This window comes from Pangasianodon hypophthalmus, chromosome 10, assembly GCF_027358585.1.
Source record: "Pangasianodon hypophthalmus isolate fPanHyp1 chromosome 10, fPanHyp1.pri, whole genome shotgun sequence".
NCBI classification, from domain to species: Eukaryota; Metazoa; Chordata; class Actinopteri; order Siluriformes; family Pangasiidae; genus Pangasianodon; species Pangasianodon hypophthalmus.
In genome coordinates, this window is record NC_069719.1 from 20,259,073 (window position 1) to 20,281,263 (window position 22,191).

General features: G+C 39.3%; 1 protein-coding gene across 4 annotated transcripts in view; it reads right to left on the minus strand.

Moving 5' to 3' along the window:
* Positions 1 to 71: 71 nt before the first annotated feature.
* The window catches only part of cep170ba (centrosomal protein 170Ba), a 31,680-nt gene continuing 9,560 nt past the window's right edge, over positions 72 to 22,191 (minus strand). For 2 of the 4 annotated variants that reach the window (XM_053237379.1, XM_053237378.1), the window contains exons 4-19: positions 20,888 to 20,968; positions 20,383 to 20,439; positions 20,031 to 20,169; positions 16,507 to 16,620; positions 15,209 to 15,685; positions 11,927 to 12,792; positions 10,520 to 10,696; positions 9,342 to 9,471; positions 7,707 to 9,248; positions 6,345 to 6,579; positions 4,445 to 4,580; positions 4,062 to 4,190; positions 3,871 to 3,959; positions 3,070 to 3,163; positions 2,939 to 2,990; positions 72 to 729 (exon numbers count right to left, since the gene is read on the minus strand). In XM_053237379.1, coding sequence (XP_053093354.1) covers positions 533 to 729; positions 2,939 to 2,990; positions 3,070 to 3,163; positions 3,871 to 3,959; positions 4,062 to 4,190; positions 4,445 to 4,580; positions 6,345 to 6,579; positions 7,707 to 9,248; positions 9,342 to 9,471; positions 10,520 to 10,696; positions 11,927 to 12,792; positions 15,209 to 15,685; positions 16,507 to 16,620; positions 20,031 to 20,169; positions 20,383 to 20,439; positions 20,888 to 20,968 — 4,515 coding nt within the window. In that variant the 3' untranslated portion in view covers positions 72 to 532. The remainder of the gene's footprint in view (positions 730 to 2,938; positions 2,991 to 3,069; positions 3,164 to 3,870; positions 3,960 to 4,061; positions 4,191 to 4,444; positions 4,581 to 6,344; positions 6,580 to 7,706; positions 9,249 to 9,341; positions 9,472 to 10,519; positions 10,697 to 11,926; positions 12,793 to 15,208; positions 15,686 to 16,506; positions 16,621 to 20,030; positions 20,170 to 20,382; positions 20,440 to 20,887; positions 20,969 to 22,191) is intronic. The other 2 variants (XM_053237380.1, XM_053237381.1) reach the window with 2 other exon arrangements.

Here is a 22,191-nt window from a genome sequence, read left to right on the forward strand (position 1 = left end):
TTCATTATTTGTGACAATGCAATAAAGAAAAACATATACACCCATGTAATACATTCTTTAATGACCCCGTCATATAAAACACCCTAAATAATGTTTAATGCCTTTTTTTTTTTATTATTTTACCACCACATATCAATCACTGGGTGAATAACAAAATGATTAAACTGAAATACAGTGTCATTATAAATATTATACAGTACAAGTATGGCACCAACAGAAGTGCCTGTACCTAATCCCCTAGTACTCCCAATAACCAGCTTAGTATTCTCAGCCTTGTATTGCTGTGCAAGAGGTGCTCTTTCACTCGCATTCACACACACACACACACACACACACAAACACAAACACACACATACACACACGTGCACATACACAAGCACAAGTGCAAATGTACACATTAATACCGAACCCCAGTCTTAAGGCTAAGCCAATAATAGATTCTCATACCGTTGGTCACTAGTGTACAAAAGAGCAGCTTTAGTAGACATGGCATACAGAAAAGTAGGAGACGAAGGACTTCCTTACTCCCATGCTACAGAACCCTACCATCATTCCCCCTAACAAAGCGTCGAGCACTGGCAGGGGATCCTGCAGCCCGCTGAGAAGCAGTGGCTCTCCAGTCTCTGGGAGAAGCTCTGAAGCTGCTTAGACCTGCTGAAGAGTGGCTTAATACAGGTGAAGACTTGACCAGACTTACATTTCCACTGGGTTCAATGACTGTGTTGATGACTGCAGAGGAAAAAGATGGGGGTGTTATTGCTATTTAATTGATAATAATTTGGTATGTTTGATTTATACTACAGTGCTGTTGAATTCTCAAATCTCTTGGTCAGAAGCTGTTAATTAATTTTCTTTAACACCACAGCTCTGACAATAATACCAATCACAAGACTATATTAAAGCGCTCAGGTTAATACATTATCGTGTCTATGGTAAAAAAATCACACACACAGGCAAAGAAAACAACAGAAAATGCATAGTTGTTGATATGGTGAAGCTTTCTGTTAGGAGTCTCAATCACATTGTAACAGTCAGCAAGTTTTCCACCACAAGAAATTCTTCAGAACAAAGGAGTTTTTGCCTTCTGTTTTCTTGGTAACATGACAAGCAGCATTTATTTTGTCTTACAAAAAAAATGAGAAAGGAAAAAGAGAAAGAAAAACAGAAGCTGGTGAGACAACAACTGTTTAAAGCTGCTATAAGTGATAACAGGAACTAACTTGTCTTGTGCATATTACACAGCATTAAATGTAGTTACAGTGGATATAAAAAGTCTACACACCCCTGTTAAAATGGCAGGTTTTTGTGATGTAAAAAAAATTAAACCAAGATAAATCACATCAGAAAATTTTCCATCCTCATTGTGAAATTACAACATATAAAAATTAAGTAAAAACAATCAGAAACATTTTAAGGAAAAATAAAAAACTTACAACAACCTGGTTGCATAAGCGTGCACACGCTTTTATAATTGGGGATGTGGTTGTGTTCAGAATGAACCAATCGCATTCAGTCTCATGTTCAAAAGTAATTATCATACAGCTGTCATCAATTAAATTATTCTGATTAACCCCAAATAAAGACCAGCTTTTTCTGTAGAATTTTCTTCACATCATCTTGGTTTCATCTGACTTCTGAAGCCATTGTCTGCAAAGAGCTTTCAAAGCCTGTACAGGGTCCCACTGTTAAATTATCGATCAAGAGAGAGGTACAAAAAAATTTCCAAAACATTAGATGTACCATGGAACACCGTGAAGGCCATCATCCACAAGTGGAGAAAACGGGGCACCACCGTGACATCACCAAGAACAGGATGTACCTCAAAAATTTACAAAAGGACAAGACAAAAACTTACCAAGGAGGCTGCCAAGAGACCTACAGCAACATTAAAGGAGCTGCAGGAATATCTGACAAGTACTGATTACTCTCTGCATGTGATAAGTCCAAAAGGTATGTTTGGTGCAAAAAAAAAAAAAAAAAAAAAATCACATCACCAAAAGAACAGCATACCCACAGTGAGGCATGGTGGTGGCAGCATCATGCTTTAGTGCTGGTTTTCTTCAGCCAGAACAGGGGCTTTTATCAAGGTGGAGGGAATCACGAATAGCTAGAAAATACCAGCCAATTTTAGTGCAAAACCTTCAGGTGTCTGCTAGTAAGCTGAAGATGAAAAGGAATTTCACCTTTCAGTATGACAATGACCCAAAGCATACATTCAAATCAACAAAGGAATGGCTTAACCCAAAGAAGATCAATGTTTTTGAACGACCTAGCCAGAGCCCAGACCTGAATCCAACTAAAAATCTGTGGGGTGACTTGAACAAGGGGTGACATTTGATTGCCTTTACAATTTGATGGATCTAGAATGTTTTTGTAAGAAAGCGTGGGAAAATATTCAAGTCAAGATGTGCCACGCTGATAGTCTCTTACCCAAAAAGACTGAGTGGTGTAATATAATCAAAAGGTGCTTCAACAATGTATTAGTGTAGGGGTGTGCACACTTAATACAACCAGGTTATTCTAAGTTTTTAAGTTTTCTTATTTTTCCCTAAAATGTTTCTGATTGTTTTTCACTTAATTTTTATACACTGTAATTTCACAGTGAGGGTGGAAAAAGTTCTGACATGATTTATCTTGGTTTCATTTTTTTACATCACAAAAACCTGCCATTTTAACAGGGGTGTGTAGACTTTTTATATCCACTGTATAAATAGATAAAAGTATGACATATCGTTCATTCACAAATTAAAAATTGTAATCATTGGCAAACTGCTGTTGTATAAGAAGAATAAAACACTTGCAAACCACCCCAGACTGTTCTCCTATAACAGCATGCCCCACTGTTTTTTTATTCTTTACATATCACACTCTTTAATAGAGTATCCAAGTCATGCTTCAAAACCACAAAAGTGAGAAGCAATAAATATGATTCACTGACCTTCTAACCGCTTCTGGATTCCCCTGAGATCTCGGATAATAGACATTATTTCCTAAATAGAGAAGTAGTGTGTTAAGAAATTAAGGGAACACAGATACATATACAACAAGAAGACAGAGATATAAACAAACCTTGTTTGGACTTTCCAAAGGTGGAGAATCATCAGCAGCATCGAGCACTGTCTCTATTTCCTCCCACACCTCTGCCTTATTGTGGAACAAAAGTCTGAAAGCATATAGAATGGGAGGGATTTAAATGTCACTAAGATCTATAACAAACAACAAGGATGCATTCCAGGTGCCTGGTTTTGTCACTCACTCATGAAACATTTAACAAGTTTACCACTCTCCACAAGGGGAGGCTACTAAAAGTGTTTCTTAGTGGACAAAAATAGGACAACATTGGCTTGAAGTCTCAGCATTAGCGAGGTCATGGAGGTGACCTATAACAGTAAGACTTTCTTGGTTGTATTGTTATTGTTTGAGGACACCACTAGCATGGATTACGGTAAGTTATGATGCTGATGGCCAGTGAGTGGTGAACTGAAACGCTGCAGTGTGCCAAATCCACCATGTATGTGTACAATACAGTAGCACTAATACCACAAACATATGGCTAGTGCTATATGTTAATACTATAAGTATTCAGAAATCGAAGGCCACAGGGAGCTGCGTGAATCTGACAGCATAGCTAGCTAACAGTCACGCCACCCAGAGTCACACTACTGAAAGCTAGCCATGTTTAATTTTGTTACATTCTAACACACGGCTTTAGTTTCATTATATGCTGCTAAGAGTCTGAGAGAGAGAGCGCTATATGTAGGTGAGAATAGGAACTAACTTGTCTATTGGATGGCATACAAAATTAAATCTAACTAAAGCTAAACATGTATTCCCGCTTATCCGATGTGCAACCAAACTTTAATAACGTACTTGAGCTTCTCAGTCAGTTGCTCAGTGTTTTCTCGGATAGCCATGGAAAGTTGGGAGACAGGATTCAGCATTGAATTATCCAGAGCGACCTGAAGCCAAACAGAAACAATGCTTATAGACAGAGAATGTGGAACAAAAGGACAGAAAGAGCGTTACATGGGGGAAATGATGGTCTGAGAAAGTTAAAATACCTGTTCCTGTTTCCAGCTCTGGTGTTTGAGCCCTTGATCACTAACAGTCTGGTCAGGATTCTTGCACATAGCTGAACTTTGTAGAACTTTAGAGTAGTTTATGCTGGTCTCAGGAAGCTGTTGCCGTAACTGTAAGCCAATTAAACCATGATACATAATACCCCTACGTGCGGGCATATGTCATACACACATAAGCATCATTTCTTGTATTTAACCAGAAAGTACCATACATAAAAGCATGTTTTACAAGGGACAACACAAACAAAGAGAATAAAAAACAAGTACACAACAAGAGCATCTTAAAGAACTATCTAAAACAATTCTACAAGGATTCTGGGAATGTAAGAAAAAATGTAAGAGACTACAGAAAAATGAGAGGTTACCTCCTTGCAGGCAGATATAGCAGATACAGGTTCCACAGCATCAACAGAGGCAGCATTCTGAGGTTCACCATCACCAGCAACATTATGAATTTCCTGGGCCAGGATGGCCAAGTCTTTAGCCAGGTCCTGACTCAGCCTATCACAAAATAAACATAGGTGGTTTAAAGTAAATAAATTATTACAACTAAATTAAAACTACATTGCACATCATTACAGCACTATTTGTTCAGATACTTCAAATGGGCAGGAATGAGTTTACTAATCAAGTACTCAATAATGTGATCAAATAACTGATCATTCAGAATTTGCAAACTCACTGTGGGTAAATAAACAAAAAGAAATCTAAAAAGCTTATGATAAAAGTATTTAAAGTACTGGTGTTTATGTAATTCATTTAATTGGTCTACCTATCTTTTGCCATTTAGGCTACAAAATGTTATTAAATTGTGCACAATAATTTTTTAACCCCCTTTCATCCCCAATATTTGTTTGGCCAATTCCCCACCCACTAGCTAACTCTCCCCTATCACACGACATCTACCAACCAGGGAGGGTGAGGCTAACACGTGAAAATGCTCTTGCAGCATCACAGGGCAGAGTAATTTATTAATTTAAAGATGAATAATTTAATACATAATCAATATACATCAATCAGCCATAACTTTAAAACCACTGACAGGTGAACAAGTGAATAACATTGATTATCTCGTTACAATTGTGCATGTCAACGGGTGGGATACACTATGCCTAATGCAGCAAGTGAACGGACAGTTCTCAAAGTTGATGTGTTGGAAGCAGGAAAAATGGGCAAGCTTAAAGATCTGAGTGACTCTGTCAAGGGCCAAATTGTGATGGCTAGACGACTGGGTCAGAGCATCTCCAAAATGGCAGGTCTTGTGGGGTGTTCCCGGTATGCAGTGGTTAGTACCTACCAAAACTGGTGCAAGGAAGAACAACCAGTGACAACCGTCTGGTCTGATCCCACAGATGAGCTACTGTAGCACATACTGCTGAAAAAAATAATGCTGGCTATGATAGAAAGGTGTCAGAACACACGGTGCATCGCAGCTTGCTGCATATGGGGCTGCGTAGGCACAGACCAGTCAGAGTGCCCATGCTGACCCCTGTCCACTGCCAAAAGTGCCTACATTGGGCACATGAGCATCAGAACTGGACCATGGAGCAATGGAAGTAGGTGGCCTGGTCTGATGAATCACGTTTTGTTTTACATCATGTGGATGGCTGGCTGCATGTGTGTCATTATATGGGGAAGAGATGGCAACAGGATGCACTACAAGAAGAAGGCAAGCTGGCGGAAGCAGTGTGATGCTCTGGGCAATGTTCTGCTGGGAAACCTTGGGTCCTGGCATTCATGTGGATGTTACTTACCACATACCTAAACATTGCTGCAGATCAAGTACACCCCAGTGGCCTCTTTCAGCGGGATAATGCACCCTGCCACACTGCAAAAATTGTTCAGGAATGGTTTGAGGAACATGACAAAGATTTCAAGGTACTGACTTTGCCTTCAAATTCCCCAGATCTCAATCCAATCGAGCATCTGTGGGATGTGCTGGACAAACAAGCCTGATCCATGGAGGCCCTACCTGACAACTTACAGGACTTAAAGGATCTGCTGCTAATGGCTTGATGTCAGATACCATGGCACACCTTCAGAGGTCTTGTGGAGTCCATGCCTCGATTGGTCAGAGCTGTTTTGGTAGCACAAGGGAGACCCACACAATATTAGGCAGGTGGTTTTAATGTTATGGCTGATCGGTATATTAATTTAAATATTGGGTAATCCATTGCTCCTGTTTGAGTACTCGACTTGAAATACCAATCACCTGTCAAAATGGTTGATAAAGTATAAGACTCCTTTTTGACCAGTTTTTGTTACCTGGCAATCTCTGCACTATGAGTTGTCCAGTTCTGGAAATTTTCGCTCTCATGTCCCTCCCCTTCAGAGTCTCTGCTTCTGGATGGAGGCCGAACCTGGTCAGGGGCCTGGGTTCTAGAGTTGTGCAAGGCTCCTGAATGGTGGGAGCGTTTATGTTTAGCGATGCTATGGTTAGATTCATACTCCTCCTCTGAAGTGGAGGCGTAGTCTGAGCCCTTCTGACGTCTCCTGGAGCCTTGCCCCAAGGAATTTCATTAAGGAGAGGGAGGAACACCAAGGCAAGTAGAAGTAGAAAAGAAAGGTGCAAATGGAGAAGGAAAAGAAAGAGACCAAATATGAGAAGAAACCCAAATGTCAGAATGCCAGGTTACACTGAAAAAAAGGGGATTTAAAATGACCACAAAGTGCTCACACAGTCAGTTGTCACAACTGAAAGTAGCACTTTAGCTGGTACAAATGTCAAAGTTTAATTAGTATTAGAAACCCATTCAATTAGTAAACTGGAGCGCTAGTTAAAAAAAAAAAAACCTGTTAGCTGTCTGGCCTAGCTGTGCAAAAAACAAGAAGTAGCACAGAATCACTAGGTCAGGGACTTGAAAAAACAGATGGTATTAATCCATTGGTAGTATAAAGGATAAAAGCCTTGGTAGCACTATTTTAAAGGTGTTATTTAAGGTCTTCATTCATAAATACATGTAGTACTACATAACTGGAGACCTATTGTGTGGAAACGACTAATTATTAGCATTATTAGTTGTGATAATGTGCAATAAACACTTTATTAATCCTTGTTGTACAAACTATTGTGCATGAATTAATTCTTACATTCACATCTTTCAGACTTTTAGTTTCTAGGTAGTGTAAAATATGGGGCATAAATTGATTTGTTTAAAACAGTCAGTTAGTGATGACTGAATTTCACCTGTAGAACCTGTAGAATATGGAGCACATATTAAAGTATTAGCGACTTATTCAACTTTTATTAGCTCTTAAAGTCAAAAACTGCAGTCACTTGATGCTAACTAGAAATTAAAGGTGAATTTAAGTTATTAATTCATGCTCACTTGTTTGTATAACAAGTCTTTAATAAACTGTTTTGTAGTAACGCAGGTATTTATGAATAAAGACTAATACATGAAGTCTTGAATTTGAGCGTAATGATATAAATAGATTAACCCTTTATGTAGTCCTTAAAATGAAGTGTTCCCAATACCATTTCCAAATAGAAAACAAATCCTCCCCAAAAATACTACAAAAAAAACTTAAATGAAAGTAGATAAAACTATAAATGTAAAAGGTATGAAAACATTTTGATTTGATATTTAAAAATATAATTAATTACAATGGTGGTGTCATACTCACTGGCTGTACTGCTAGCATATTTTGCACTGCTGGATCGCCCACGGATGATTGGTTGCCTGCCTGTTGCCCCAGAACCCCTCTGCGTACCAGTCTTGAGGTCAGGTACTGAAGCCTTACGTGCTGAGAAACCAGACTCTGCCTCTGAACGGCTGGAAAAGCCAGTCCTACCAGCTGAGGACTCCGTGTCACTGGGTGTAGTGAAAGAGCCGGTTCTCCTTCTCGGCAGAGCCAATAAGTCCAGCCGAGAAAGCTTTTTGCTCTCCTGGGTTCTGGTGGAAGACGGATTGGCATCAGAGTTCTGAGAGGTGCGGTCAGTCTCTGTACCATCGTTGTCGGATGCATCGCCTAGGCGGGCACGGCGTAGCATGGACGTCCTAGTAGGCTTTGGTGCAGAAAGGCTGCCAGAGCGAGCTAGCACCTGGGTCACTGTGCCTTTGAGGGATCTCCTAGAGCTTTCTTTCTGAAGGGGGATGGTGTACTTTCTATGAACAGGTTGGGAGCTGGACTCCTGGTCTGAAACAGCATCAGACCACTGATGAATGGTGGCGCTCTGAGAGGTCTTACCTGATTCCTTATAGTTACTGTCTCCTGAACTGGCCCTGCACTTCTGAGACTGAGGATCTCCAGAAGAGAGCTGCTCTTGAGCACGCTGGCTAGCAGTTTTTTTCCCTTTCAGTAGCTCACTGAGGATCACTGGCTTTATAGGGGCAGAAGTACCAGAATTTTTACCACTACGCTGACTGACTGTACTGGACGTGTCTACATCTGATTCCCCAGAAAGAGAGTCCTCCTGAGGGCAGGAGGCACGGTTATGCTTCTGCACTTGGAGTTTGGCCTCTAAAACAGCAAGCGCATTCTCTGTCTCTTTAAGGTAAGACTGAGTGTCTTGGTTGCACACACCTTTGAATGCATTTGTATCGTTGCTAGATTCCGGACTTGAGATATGGGGCAATTTCATAAAGTGAATGTCATCACTGGACCGATGTTTGGTAAAGCTCTCTTGTCTGATGAGCGACACAGCGTTTTCCATGCATGTAGAGGCATCCTTGCCAGACGGAGAAACACTGGAATCACCAGCCTTGCGGCTGCCGTACTGTCTAGTTATGGTGGCTGTGGAGAACTTTGTGGGACAATCTTGATCCTTTAACATGTGGTCTGCCATTACGTCTTGCTTAGATGATGTCTCAGCCTTAAACTCTGAACAAGTCCTTTCTGATTTTCCAGTGCTAGTTTTTCTACCCTGCTCTATGATGGAACCATCATCTGACTTGCTAGCATCACTCAGACTGTCTGGATCTAGATCATCCGCGACGTACAGTTTCTGATGATCTTTTTGCAGTGAACCTTGTATGTTCCTTTCTGCACTGTCATATGTCAGGTAAGATTCTGACTGTACATGAATACTAGGTGGTGGCACTTGCCCCTCCCCTCTTGTGGGCAACTGAGGAAGAATTCTTCGTGCTCTAAAAGTCTGGCCGTCCTCTGCTCCTGTGCTCTCGTTAGTTCGGTTATGCATAGACTGAGGAATAATTTGTCCAGCTCCTGAACAACAGGTTAAAATATGATTTAAATTATTGCTTTGAATAAAGTGTGCTGGTGTAAAAGTGAGCAAGAATAAGGACGTCTTACTGCTACCTGAAAGGCCCATCTGTGTAGAAATGTCGATTTGTCCTGAAATTGGACCGGAGTCTGAATAGCCGTCAGCCAAACTAGCCCAACGTGAAACCCATTTAGTGTCCCCAGTAGTCAATACCACTGACCCTGCCTGTGAAGTGGATGAAAAAGACTACATAGATGCCACAGCACATTCAGATCCAGTAAAATGTTGTAATTTATAATTGATTAATATTAGTATTATTATTAGTAATAGTATTAATAATATTATTAATATACATCAATGTCTGAATTTGTTTGAATCAAAGCTAAATACTGAAGTAATACTGATTTAGACCACCATGTTCACTACACACTGTTAATAAAAAGATGTCAACCTGAAAGCATTTCATCTCTGATTTATGTCGCCCATCACCAAATAACCCATGTGAAGGAAAGAAGTAAAGACTACCACCAAATACCAGAAACTGCTTTGAGAGGATCCCAGAAGAAAATTAAAGTAAATGGTGCTACAAAGAGTAATAACGGAGGCCAAGCACCAGATGATAATCATGCCTTGTTATATTATCAACACAGATAACAATAATTGCACATATTGTAACTTTCCTCAGCATTAACAAAAAATGCAGTGAATATTGTTCAGATCCTTGCCTCTCCACACCATTACATCTACAAGTAACTAGAAAAAGTTTAAAGTTATTTTTTTAAAATGAAAACATCAGACTCAATAAACCTGTCACTGCTTCTACACTTTCACATGACATTAGTGTTTTAATGGCATAACTCACAGAAGTGCAAAAACTGAAAGTTACGCAGATTCCACATTAAACTTAAAATTGAAAATATATCACTGTTATTTTATATTGTTGGTTTGAAAATATGAAGTCATATGAAGACTCGTGGAATGTATTTATAAAAAAAAAAAAATGATTTCGGATGAGAAAGACTTCAATTACTACTGTTAACGACTGTAAAATTAGTCTCCGCTCCAATGCAAAACTAAAGAAGTAAATGACTGAATACATTAGGTATGAGTGAAAAAATTTGTAAACATGAATGCAGACACAATCAACATACTTAATAGATGCGTGGCCCCCTCAAAACATGGAGAAGTCAGTGGACAGTTAAGCCAATGGCTGATTGGGTTTTTGACATACGGACCCATATAATTAATATTTACAGCCCAGGTGTAATGTTACCTGTGCTGGACCCATGGCTGGGTCGCTATAGCCTGGATTATGACCCAGTGTTGGGCCAGGACTATTCTCACTAAGTGGAAGGATATCCTGGGCCTCCCTGTCACCCTCTACAGACCTATACACTGATGCTGCTGAAGGCTGACTGCTGTACTCAGGGCACTCAAGAACACCAAACACCTGTCAGGAACAAAGGATGTGTGAGCTGCCACGGGCTGGCAAAAGGTTTGACGGGCAGAAAAAAAATTTATAATTTGACATTAATTTGATGGATAATAACATCAGTCAAATATGAGTTAGATTTAAATGGATTACACTGCAGACATAACTTTGATTTAGAACTAAAACTAGCAAAAGCTGTCTGCAAAAAAAAAAATCCAAATCAATTTTCTGATATTTGGGAAAAAAAGAAAGAAACAAAGGAATTAAAAAAAAAAACTGATTGGAGCTAAATAACATGCCTTGTAGACCTTTTAATTATTTGTAGATTTTATTTGTAGATTTTAATGTGCTTAATGTGTCTGTATTGAGTCCCTGAAACTGAATAGCCACCATGAAGAGATCCCAAAATAAATCTTTATTCAATTATATTTATATTTAAGAAAAACATGTGAAACGTTCAACCTGAACCATAACAGAAAATTTCTTTATTCATTAATTTCTTAATTTTGGTAATGCTAGCGAGAATCTCTCACATGCTTGTACTGAAGATCATTCCAACACACTCAGTACTGTTTGACTTTATAGCTTACAGTTGAGGAAGAGGATGAGTTCCCTTTTGATTCTGGTTCCTCACAAGGTTTCTTCCTCATGTCATTTAAGCAAGTGATTGCTCATTATGGATCTGAATCTATATCCGGATTTTTGTAAAGCTGCTACGTGACAATGTCCATTGTTTAAAGCGCTACATAAATAAAAAATTCAATTCAACTGAACATGCATGTCTACTGGAGTTTTACTGCCAAGATATTATCTTCAGTTATCTATAACATTCTAATCTAATTAAAAAAGTAGCTATTCATCAAATAAATCATTTAGTTTGGAAACTTGGGCAAGATCGAAATAAATAATGTGTTATTTAACCCCGTAATTTCCTGGAAGCATTACCAATATGTAGCATTACCAATATGGTGTCGGAGTAACAATATCACTGTAACCCATTCTGCTCGGTGAATAACTTTTGGCAGGTTTGTTGCACTGAAAATATGAGCGCAAGAAGAAGGAAATGCAAGTACAAGAGCGCAGAATTGTAAACGAGCATTATTGATTTGACCGAAGCAAATCCATAAACAAGCAGGGTAAACATGAGCGTGCACATGCATTTTTGCATCAGAGCAGAAGAAACTGTTGGTGAATGAAATGGGTTTGGGTCACACATCAGACTAACCAGTGGATTCAAAAAGAACATACCTGATCAATCATGTTACGCGCCTCATTCACCTCTTTATCAGGTCCCTCCGTCTCAATGGTGTAGGTGCCAGCATCACTCAAGGTGTCCTCCTCTTCATGCCTGGAACCTTTAGGGGTCTTCTCATCTGTACAACTGGTAGATGTGGATGTATGTAGGGCTTTTGAAGGTTCTAGCTGTTGGGAGGTTGATAAGATATAAGTCTGATCCATGGCTGAGGGTTGAGACTGGGTAGAATTATCTGCTACCTCTGAGACCATGCTGGAAGCCTTTGAGCGTGTAGAGGATAGAGACTTCTCGGACTTCGCTGTGGAACTGGGTTTTGACACCTTGAGAAACTCGGACACAAAATCCAGTGCCAGTCTGGACTTGCGACCCACGCTTCCAAATGGTCTTGAGGAAGCTGAGCGAGAAGAAAAGTTCGAATTACTGGCTAGAATATCACTCTTCTCTCTTCTCAGCAATCCAGCTTTCTGAGAACCATCAGAACCTTTGAGAGGAATAGTAAACCGCTGAGTGGGTGCGCTCTGTACAGCTGAGGAGGTTAAACTCACTCCAGATTGGACTGCTCCTTTTGTCTTCTCTGTTCTTCTTTTGAGGGCCACATGGGATTCTGCTGGAGACATGTTACTTGTAAAGGACTGAGAGCGACTCTTATGTACATCATCATCAAGGAAACTGATGACAAAAGCTTGCTGGGGGTCCTTTTTAGGCTGAATTTGATAACGTGGTGTGGAGGTCATGGGAGGTTCCTCTCTCTCTGGAGGAGTGAAAAGTTGTTGGGGGGTCAACTCTCTTGAGAGGTCTTGAGGATTTGAGACAGGATCTTCAGAGTCGCTTTGTGTTCCGTCCTCATGATGGTGTCCATCTAACAAAGACAGTTGCATCAGCATGACTCAGCAGGATGGAGATATATATATATATTTATATATATGAAAGAAACCACAGTGTTTTAATTGCTTTGTTAAAATGTCTATTAAGGGGGATAACTGGAATTTTTTGCTGGTTTTGGGGCATATTTGGGACTACTGGGTTGTTTTCGGTAACCCTGGACACCATAGCAGTCAACCTCATAAATATGAGCACAAAGAGCTACTAAATCCATCCATATAGTGGATTTTATAGGTGTTGCAAAGGGAGCATTTGCACCCCCTACTGTTGGAAGTAAAACTTTTTTACATTTATAGAAATTGAAACCTGGGTTTCCCAAACTAGAACTCACAACCCCACGTGGGGTCACTTGATTTACAAACGGGATCATGAGATGAAATTCACAATTCCTCTTCTGTTTTATTCATTTATTTCACAAATTAATATTAGAAAATGTTGCTCTATGAAAACAGATTTTGAAAACTGTCACATTCAATCAAACCACATCTAAATGAAGAGTGTGCATGCTATTTTTCCCCCACTAACCTGACACGATGCAGGAGCATAGAAATTCTGCAGTAGAAACAGACAAATTTCCACGTCTATCTATCGCCACTAAATAAACTAGTATTGTACTAATCTAGACAGTTACTAAGTAACAACACTAACTGTTCCTTCTATCACAGTTAGTGTTTGACTTGTACAAACCTCTAAAGGAACCTTCAAACATACAGAAAGGTCAGTCTTATGTACCAGTCTTCTGGATTTTCTAGCTTAGTAAATACTTTTGAATGCATGCTCAAGTTTTCAATTTGAGATGCAGCCCATGGCATGGCGGAAAGCACAATCACACAACGGCGGAAAGTCAGTGTGCATACATGTTTAACAGTCTGACTTGGAAACCTGATGGACAGGGATGTTTTGGCTTTGACGTTCCAACTATAGTGGATGTGGCTTTTTATTCCTCCAGACGTACTTTGAAGGTGAGTGTGTGAATAATGCCACTCCTGTGGCCGCTGCTTCTGCACTCACATGCAAAGTAATGTGTCTAAACCAGGCTCCTCTGCTTATCTCAATTAAATATCCAAGGTGCATAAAAACCTTCTTCCATGATGGTGATTTCTGCTTCTTTTCATTTCCTCTTTTGCAGTTTGTGATTTTTGGGTGGTTAATTTTATTGGGTGCCTCCTGGTGCGTAACCATTCAAAAAGTAAACCAGGGCAGCTTTTGCAGGACAAGGCAAGACATCCAGATGAGTGAAACCCCAGTTCTGGTCCATATTTACACAACCCCTTTTATCTGGCCAACAGAATGCCACAGAATGGCAGGATGCAACTTACTATAGAGATTTTAACTGTGACTTAAGAGACAGCACATGCAGTGCATTAACCTGTAGCAAATCAGCAGCAACATGACATGTAATGCCAGTAGCCACTAGTGCTTATGAACAGTAGTGTCATCCTACACACTTTTTTCTTTTTTTTATTGTTTTATTTGATACTTAAAAGAATAGGAACAAGGAACAAAATTATGTATATTTAGTTATATTTTTAACAGAAAAGAATTTTATACTATATTACCCCTGTAATCTTTTAACCGTTTTCTTTGTGCAGGATGCGTGTCCCATTCAGAGCGTATTCCCTTTTCACACGTAGCTTTCCCAGGACAGGCTCCAGATCCACCACAACCCTGATCAGGATAAAGCGCTTACTGAAGTTGAATGAATGAATGAAAAGGGATGTGTGACCAACTGTCAGTTTTCAGTTCTGTCTTATGACATGTAGGAGAGTTGGTCACCCCAGGTGTTTCCGATGCCTTTATATTTACATAGCCAGTGTAGATGAAGTTATATATAGCCTAAGCTTCGTTGTCTCCCTCTTGCACCCTGACTGCAAAGTGACTGCAAACTCACCTATGGCCATCAGGCAGTTGTTAGTTGTGTATTTAATATAGAATATCACTTTTAACACTTCTGTATTTTCAGGATTTCAGTCTGCATATTTGACTCTAAGGTAACAGATTATGATGATGCATTTTCAGTGCACTCACTACGTGTTTTCAGAATTTAGTGAGGTAGCTCCCTCACAGCCGCCCTGTACAGTACAGTATTTGAATAGTTATAGTGATTTTAGACAGGGCTTAAGTGTTCACCTGACACACACACACACACACCCACACACACCGTACTTGTAATTTGTTAAAATTTGTCTTAAAACCACCATTTTTTGCAAGTTGTGACATGTCAAGCGCTCAAACCTTTCAAGTAATTAATTATTTTAATCTGACAAAAAAATCTCTGGGAATTTTTTTCCCCATTGAGATAAATCACTCTACCAATTACATTGCCACTATTAAGGAAAGCAAATCTCCACAATTGTGTACAAACATTCCATTTCAGTAGTTTTGATACTCACCTTTCAGAGTATTTCTGTTTTTGGAAAGGTCACTCTTGGTGGTGTAAAGATCATCTGACCTGGAATTTCTTCCCATCATGCTTGTGCCAGTCTGTACCAGCCAATCAGCCACCTTGCTCTCTGATGACATCACCTCTGTTGGAGTGACAAGTGACTCCTTGCTGGGGTTCTTGCGTTGGCGGAAGGAGAATTTTGTAACATGGTCTTTGATTTTAATCTTTCCGGGAGTGCAGTCATCAAACTCAATGGTGAAGGAGGCGTGGCTCTGCACTACAGGGGGTGTAGGTGGTGCTTTATTGACTGTGTCTTTTGTTGGGATCACCTGGACCTCTTGCTCTGTAGCTTTGGGCCTTGACTGCAATTCCTTGGTGGTAATTTCAAAGTAACTTGCATCCCTTCGACTGGAGTAAATGGTCTTTCCTTGATGTTCGGAGGAGGGTCCATTAAACTCTTGTCTGGAGTCTTCCTTCTGTTTTTCTGTGAAAAGATATTAGCATATGAACATCAATCTAGAAACTAGCCACACTGACCTCCAAGAATATTTTATGTTTTAATCCAGTGCTAACTGGAATATATAGACCTTTGCCAACCCCTTTGCTGTTGTAATAATCTCCACTCTTCTGGGAAGGCTTTCCACTACATTTCTGAACACGGATGTGTGGATTTGCCCATTCAGCCACAAGAGCATCAGTGAGGTTAGTCACTGACGTCAGGCGAGGAAAACTGTAAGGCTACAGCATGCAAAGACATTCTAGACAATCATTTACTTCCAACTTTGCAGCAACAGTTTTGGGGAAGGCGTACATATGGCTGTGATGGTCAGGTGTCCACAAATTTTTGGCCATATAGTGTATCAGTGCAGAGGGTAATAATTCCCACAGCCTAAATTGTATTTTGGGGGCATATAATATAATGTATAACAGTAATGCAGACCTGGGAAAAACCTGTTTCATTGTTAAAATATATGGCTGTGTCAGTGTTTGTACTACAGATGTTTCCTGTACACTCTGCTGAAATACATATGAGTACAGGATTAATCTATAGAACCAGAGAAGACAGACTGCCTCAGAAGAAAACAATGCCCCTTAGACGGCTTAGACGGCTGCTAATCCATCACAAGACTGTGGCTTGCTGTTAACAGAACTGTCCTTACTCAATAAGCCTTTCTTTTCACCCCAGAATTCACCAGTGTTTTTCTAGAGACTAGTTATTTCAGTGTAATGCACCAAAATGGACAAAACAGCAGTAATGCTATTACAATGTCAAAGCTTTTTTTGTATAGTTAGAAAGTTACAGACCTGCACTATTGAGGTTGCTGCTTGATTCACCGGGCTCACCCTTGTTGTCTTCATCAACATCACCCCACCATGACGGCTGGCCATACAAAGGAGTGGGCTTGAAGACTGGTGGCTCTGTGAGGGACAGAAAGGAGAGATAAAGAAAGAGCCAGGGACAGATATACAGAAACCTTAAACACGGAGGTTAAATCACTATAAACTTTCTCTCATTCGCTTTAGCCTGTAAAGCTTGTAACAGGTGCACCAGCAGATAAGCTGTTTGAGTTAAGGCATAGTAAATCCAGGTATAACTGTAGTAACTGACGAACCTGAGCTAAATCTGAAAACCTTTTCTGAATGCCACACAAAGAGTTGATGATTAAAAAAACAACAACAACAACAATTTTTTTCATCCAAAGAAACATAAATGATGTGTGGAGGCAGCAGTATGGAATAGTGGGACAGTGATATCTGTATTTACACAAGCAGAGACAACATTAACAAACAACTAAATGATAAAAAAGCTACAGCAAGTATACAAATGCTGCTCAGACCCACATTGCAATGGCACCCTGCCTGACCAAGTTAAAAGCAGAATAATGATGTAGCACTTGTTTCACTGTGTGGAATCCTCTCTGTGTGGAAACAAGCTACACAAAAAGACACAGCCTGTTGTCCATCACAGCTGAAGTGCCATGCCGAGTCGTCTAAAGCAGCATAACACAGTGACACTATGAAGCACGAATAGGAGGACAGTTTACACAGACAAACAATGTCCAAGCACCCCATAGATGTAAATATCAATCAATTTAAAATACTCTTTTATTTCATTTTCCGCAAGCAGATACCGCGGAGTTTTTTGAAGAATGCTGAGCTTGCACATGTCATTCATAACTGAATCTGGGTATGTACACAATCCGGTGCTAGCACTTGGGCAGGGCTGGGCAACACCCGAGTGTGAGTCAGCACTGTGTCACTTCCATATTCCACCGAAACTGCTGTAGCCTGGCAAGAGATACTACGAGTAACTTCTGCCAGGCTACAAGACCACAACATATCCTTTTAAACTTGGAAGTGAAATCATTGAGCTAGTTTCTAGTAGCCATAAAAGTGGGTTCAGGTTTGAAGCCAAGATTAGACACTTCAGAAAGACAAGCCCTGCAATAAACTTTCTAAAACCCCAAAGGAATTTGTACGGCAGTCTGGGAAAACCTATGCGATGTTGCTGTGGTGTCAAAAAAAAAAAGAGAGAGAGAAAAAAAAAGAAAAAAATATATGAAATATGACAGTTTTTAAAGGCTCTAATATGCAGCTATGAATGTTATTATTGCATACGAATGTTAAGAGCTTATAAAGAAAAGTACTTAGTTTAATACAAATCTCGCCTGGAACTTTTTTACTGCGCCTTGATCTCTTGAACGTTGGGGTAATGATGTCCTGCACAGACTCCTGGAAGTTCACTGCATATATACTTTCCAGATCACTGGATATGTGTAGTATCTCTACAAGTGTGTCTACATGTCTCATTTTTCTAACCAACCTCTAAATCACTCTTCATTTCTCTCAAGCATTAGAGTATATGTAACAAACTAGCAGACACAGAAGACTAGCTAATGACGCAACATGGAATTGTAGAATTGTTTGTAAACGTACTCAACATTCTTCATATTTAAAAAAAAGTGGAAGTATGTTGTAAAAATCTAAAATACAAAAAAGAGGGCTAAATGTGTGCTATGAAACCAGAATACCATTCCAAACTACACGACACTAAAATATAAATTTGAAATGATTAAAGGATTAAGAGGAAGGAAGGATATGGCGGACTTGGAGAAACAACCGTGAACACATAAGCTATACTCATTACATACTCTTGATAGGAAAATACTTGCCCAGAATGGAAAAACTTGCCCACTTTAGGGTTGTTAGGGTTGTAAGAAGACTTCACCTGTTTTTGAACACGGTCACTATGAACACTACAGACAAATTCCATCGCACTAACAAGATCACGGACTCGCACTACATGCTTCAGTTTCACAGATTAACAGTAATCCTCTCATCTGATCAGGAAAACAGCCAGCAGTCACAAATCCAAATCCATTCCCATAGCAACTCCTTTAAAACACTGTTACACTATTCCACAATACACAGTAAGGTCACATTCTCCTTTAGACCAGTATTCTGCTGTCACCTTTCACAGATGGAGTGAGCAGAGAGTAGCCTGCAGAGCTTCTTCCTGACAATTAGCCACATTCAAATAAACCTCAGAGTAACACCGCCTAGCAACCAAAGTCATGTGAAGCAGAGAAGCAATGAATTAATGAAGAATCAGCTTAAGAATGGGCTGGGATTCAGTTTGGCAAAGATAACACAGTCTGAGAACACGAAAGCTCATCATCAATTATACAGACCTCAGTTTTACTATTTTACAGTTTTCCTATGATATTCAACATGTGCAATATTATTATCATGTACACTTTAAAATATCATCAGTTGATATTTGTGTTGAACAGAAATTTTTGCATATCTAATTTACTTTTACATTCTGGTATTTTATTAAGAATATCATCACTATCTGTCGTAAATTTTATGCCATTTGTACCAAGATGAAAATAAAACTGTTGACTATTTGCACCATCTTTAGTTGCTATTATGATAGTCGGGTAGCAAACATGGTTAAAGGGTTTCATTTCAAGTAATATGGGTTACTTAAGAATAAAAAGTAATTAGCCTAACATGCTGGAGATGTCACGTTAACTAATAAACAAAGCTATTTAGCTAACATTAGGACATTGCTGTTTTAAAGTAGCTGGGTAGCTATGCTAATTTTGCTAAACTATTACTAAACTAAAATGAAAAAGCTAAAACTAAAGTTATTATATGTAATATGCCATATAATCAACTTTGTTGGAAGGACTTGCATATCAATATTTATAATCAAAATGTGAGCTTTAATTTGGCAAAAGATTTATTTTTGTAATTCAATTTTAAGTAATTTTTTTGGTTTATTTCATTGACATGTTGGTCTATTTTCACTGTTCTTCATTATTCACAATGCCGTTCGACTACTCACTGATATCGGTGCGAGTGGGTTAGCCTTCATCTCTACATAATAAAAAGAGATTCAGCAGCACTTTAGTAATTAAACTTAAGTAATTTTACTTATGTAGGAGATTGCTGAAATTTTTCTCCTATTAAACGCTGTATCTGCGCTAGCAGCGTCCCCCATGACATCAGCACGGCACACAGCCACTAAGTTCTCACAAGAATAACAAAAAAACAACAGCATCCAACACTAGAATCACTAAGCACATCACATATGTTTCAATAAGAACATGTTTAATGTGGGTGGAGTTTTTCTGTAAGTACACAAAAAGCTGAGCTGTGTGGCCAGTTTCACCCAGGTGCAAACAAACACGGCGTAATTTTTGATACAACATCATGAACATATTGTAAATTATGATAATGTAATACTAGCCCATGCTGACTGCCACCTGATGACCAGATTAGGGGCAAACGGAGGACACAGGTAAGGCAGTAGGTGTTACCCGTATTGGATTTGCGCTCGTTCTTTTCGTGTTTGGAATGCGGCACATCTGCAGCGCTGGTCTTCTCGTCCACCTGCTCTGTCTTCCCGAGCTCTAGAGGATTTACACCCACCTGCAGCTGACTCGTGTACTTCTCATGCTGACAGCCAGAAAACACACAAAACAGCATATTTATGTGAGTAAGTACATGGCATTGCGTTTCATAAACTGGAAACACACAGGCACGCACACACGCACCTCCCTAAACGTGATCCAGAACCGCAGTAATTAACACGACAGTGAACCGGATTGACAACCAGCCTGCGTTTAGCAAGTACAGACACTCACATTGGAATGTCATGCTCTCACATACCTTAAGAGCCTCCTCTGGGACTTTGTGTTGACTCCGCTCCATGATGTAAACATGAGAATGTGAGGAGAGTTAAGATATTACTCAGCCATATGAAGTCCACAGCATGAGACAGCAAAATACAGCACTGAAGCACAGCACTGAAGCACAGCACTGAAGTATTGCATTAGACCAATTAATAAAGATAACAAGCTTTTTTCTTTGACATTTATAGTGTCTATACCATGACTTTTACAAAATAAAGCTGTGTCTTGTATAACTTTGTCCTTAACTGTGCAAACAGCATAAAAAAATCTGTCTCATAAACAAGAAAGATGCTCCATTTGCTATTGTCTAAACAGCATTTCTTGCATGCGCAGTCCTTTTTTTTCCATTTAGTGTACAACCACATAAAGCTGCAGGAGATTTTCTTAGCTTAGCACTTAGCAGAATATCAAAGAGAGGATTAACATTAGAGAAATTCTTTTCGGATTGGGAACAGCTGTATTGCTCTTGTGCTGAAAAGGATATCATATCCAAAGCGAACAACATCAGAGAGCTTCAGGGTGATGTAGGTCTGGTCAGGGATTCGAAGATCATTCACGAATGTCTACAGAGCAGGAAAGGGAATATAACACATACACAAAGATGTTAAATAAGCATGCTTTTGGTTAAAATATTGAATGGGAGATCTAATATTACTAATATGAAAGCATTATGCAGAGCTTTACAGCATGGTGTTTCATCAGAAACAGATCACTTGTGATTGTTACTGTTTTATGTTAGTTGTTTCTAGCTCATAATTATGTCTTTTCTCGTCCGAACAGAAAGCATGGTTAACACAAAAGCCGTAGTTGTTTGCCAGAACTTTCATTCAAAACCCACAAACCTTACAGTTATGCCATTTTTCCTGTTGTGTAATTTGTACTTTGTCTGGACAACAGGCTTGTGCAATATAATAATTTATTCTTTTCTACACAATATTATACTGCCACAATATCCAGTAATGTTTACTCTGAGAATATTATAGTACCAGACCTGCCATCTTAACACAAACACATCTGGAATGATCCGCGCAGGTGTTTTGAACTCTCTGAACCTGTGCGGCAACCTCGCTTAATGTTTTGAGTTCATGAATGTGAAATAAATGTATGTAGGACTTAGCTAACATTAGACAAGTACACAGTTACCATCAGTTAACTATGTTTATTAGAGATGTCACTGAAATATTTTGGAAGAAAATGGCTTTCAGTTTTCAGGCAAAAGAGAAAAAAATGAACTCAAGATTTTCATCGAAAAACATTAAATAGGCCTACACCGAAGTGTCACATCTAAAACTTTATAAATAATATTAATGGTGATGATAATCAGAAAGTGATTAAATATGTTGTTTTTTTCCTTACGCTGGTCAGCACTCAGACACGTTCAAACACCTGGAGCAGCAATAGAACAACATATAAAAAGACTACCATGTGGACATTACACCACAAACGATTTGTAAAAGTATTACTTTTTTTTGTTTACTGTGCATCACCTAAAAAATGCACCACTGAGCTGAAATTTCACGATTGCCACTGCCACCAAGCACTTCTGACTGCACCGCTGGTAATATTACACCCTCTCCTACTCTGCTTAAACCTTAAATAGTGGAAATGCTTGTTTTCCTGTCTTTTTTCTGCGATCATTTCTGCATGATTAAATCGTTTATCACAATTTCTCAAAATGGTAAAACACAAGCAGAAGAAAATCTATACCGCACCCTATATTACAATGTTTGCTTCATCTATTAACTTCTAGTTTCTCCCCAAAGGCATTTTGTAAAATCAATGATAA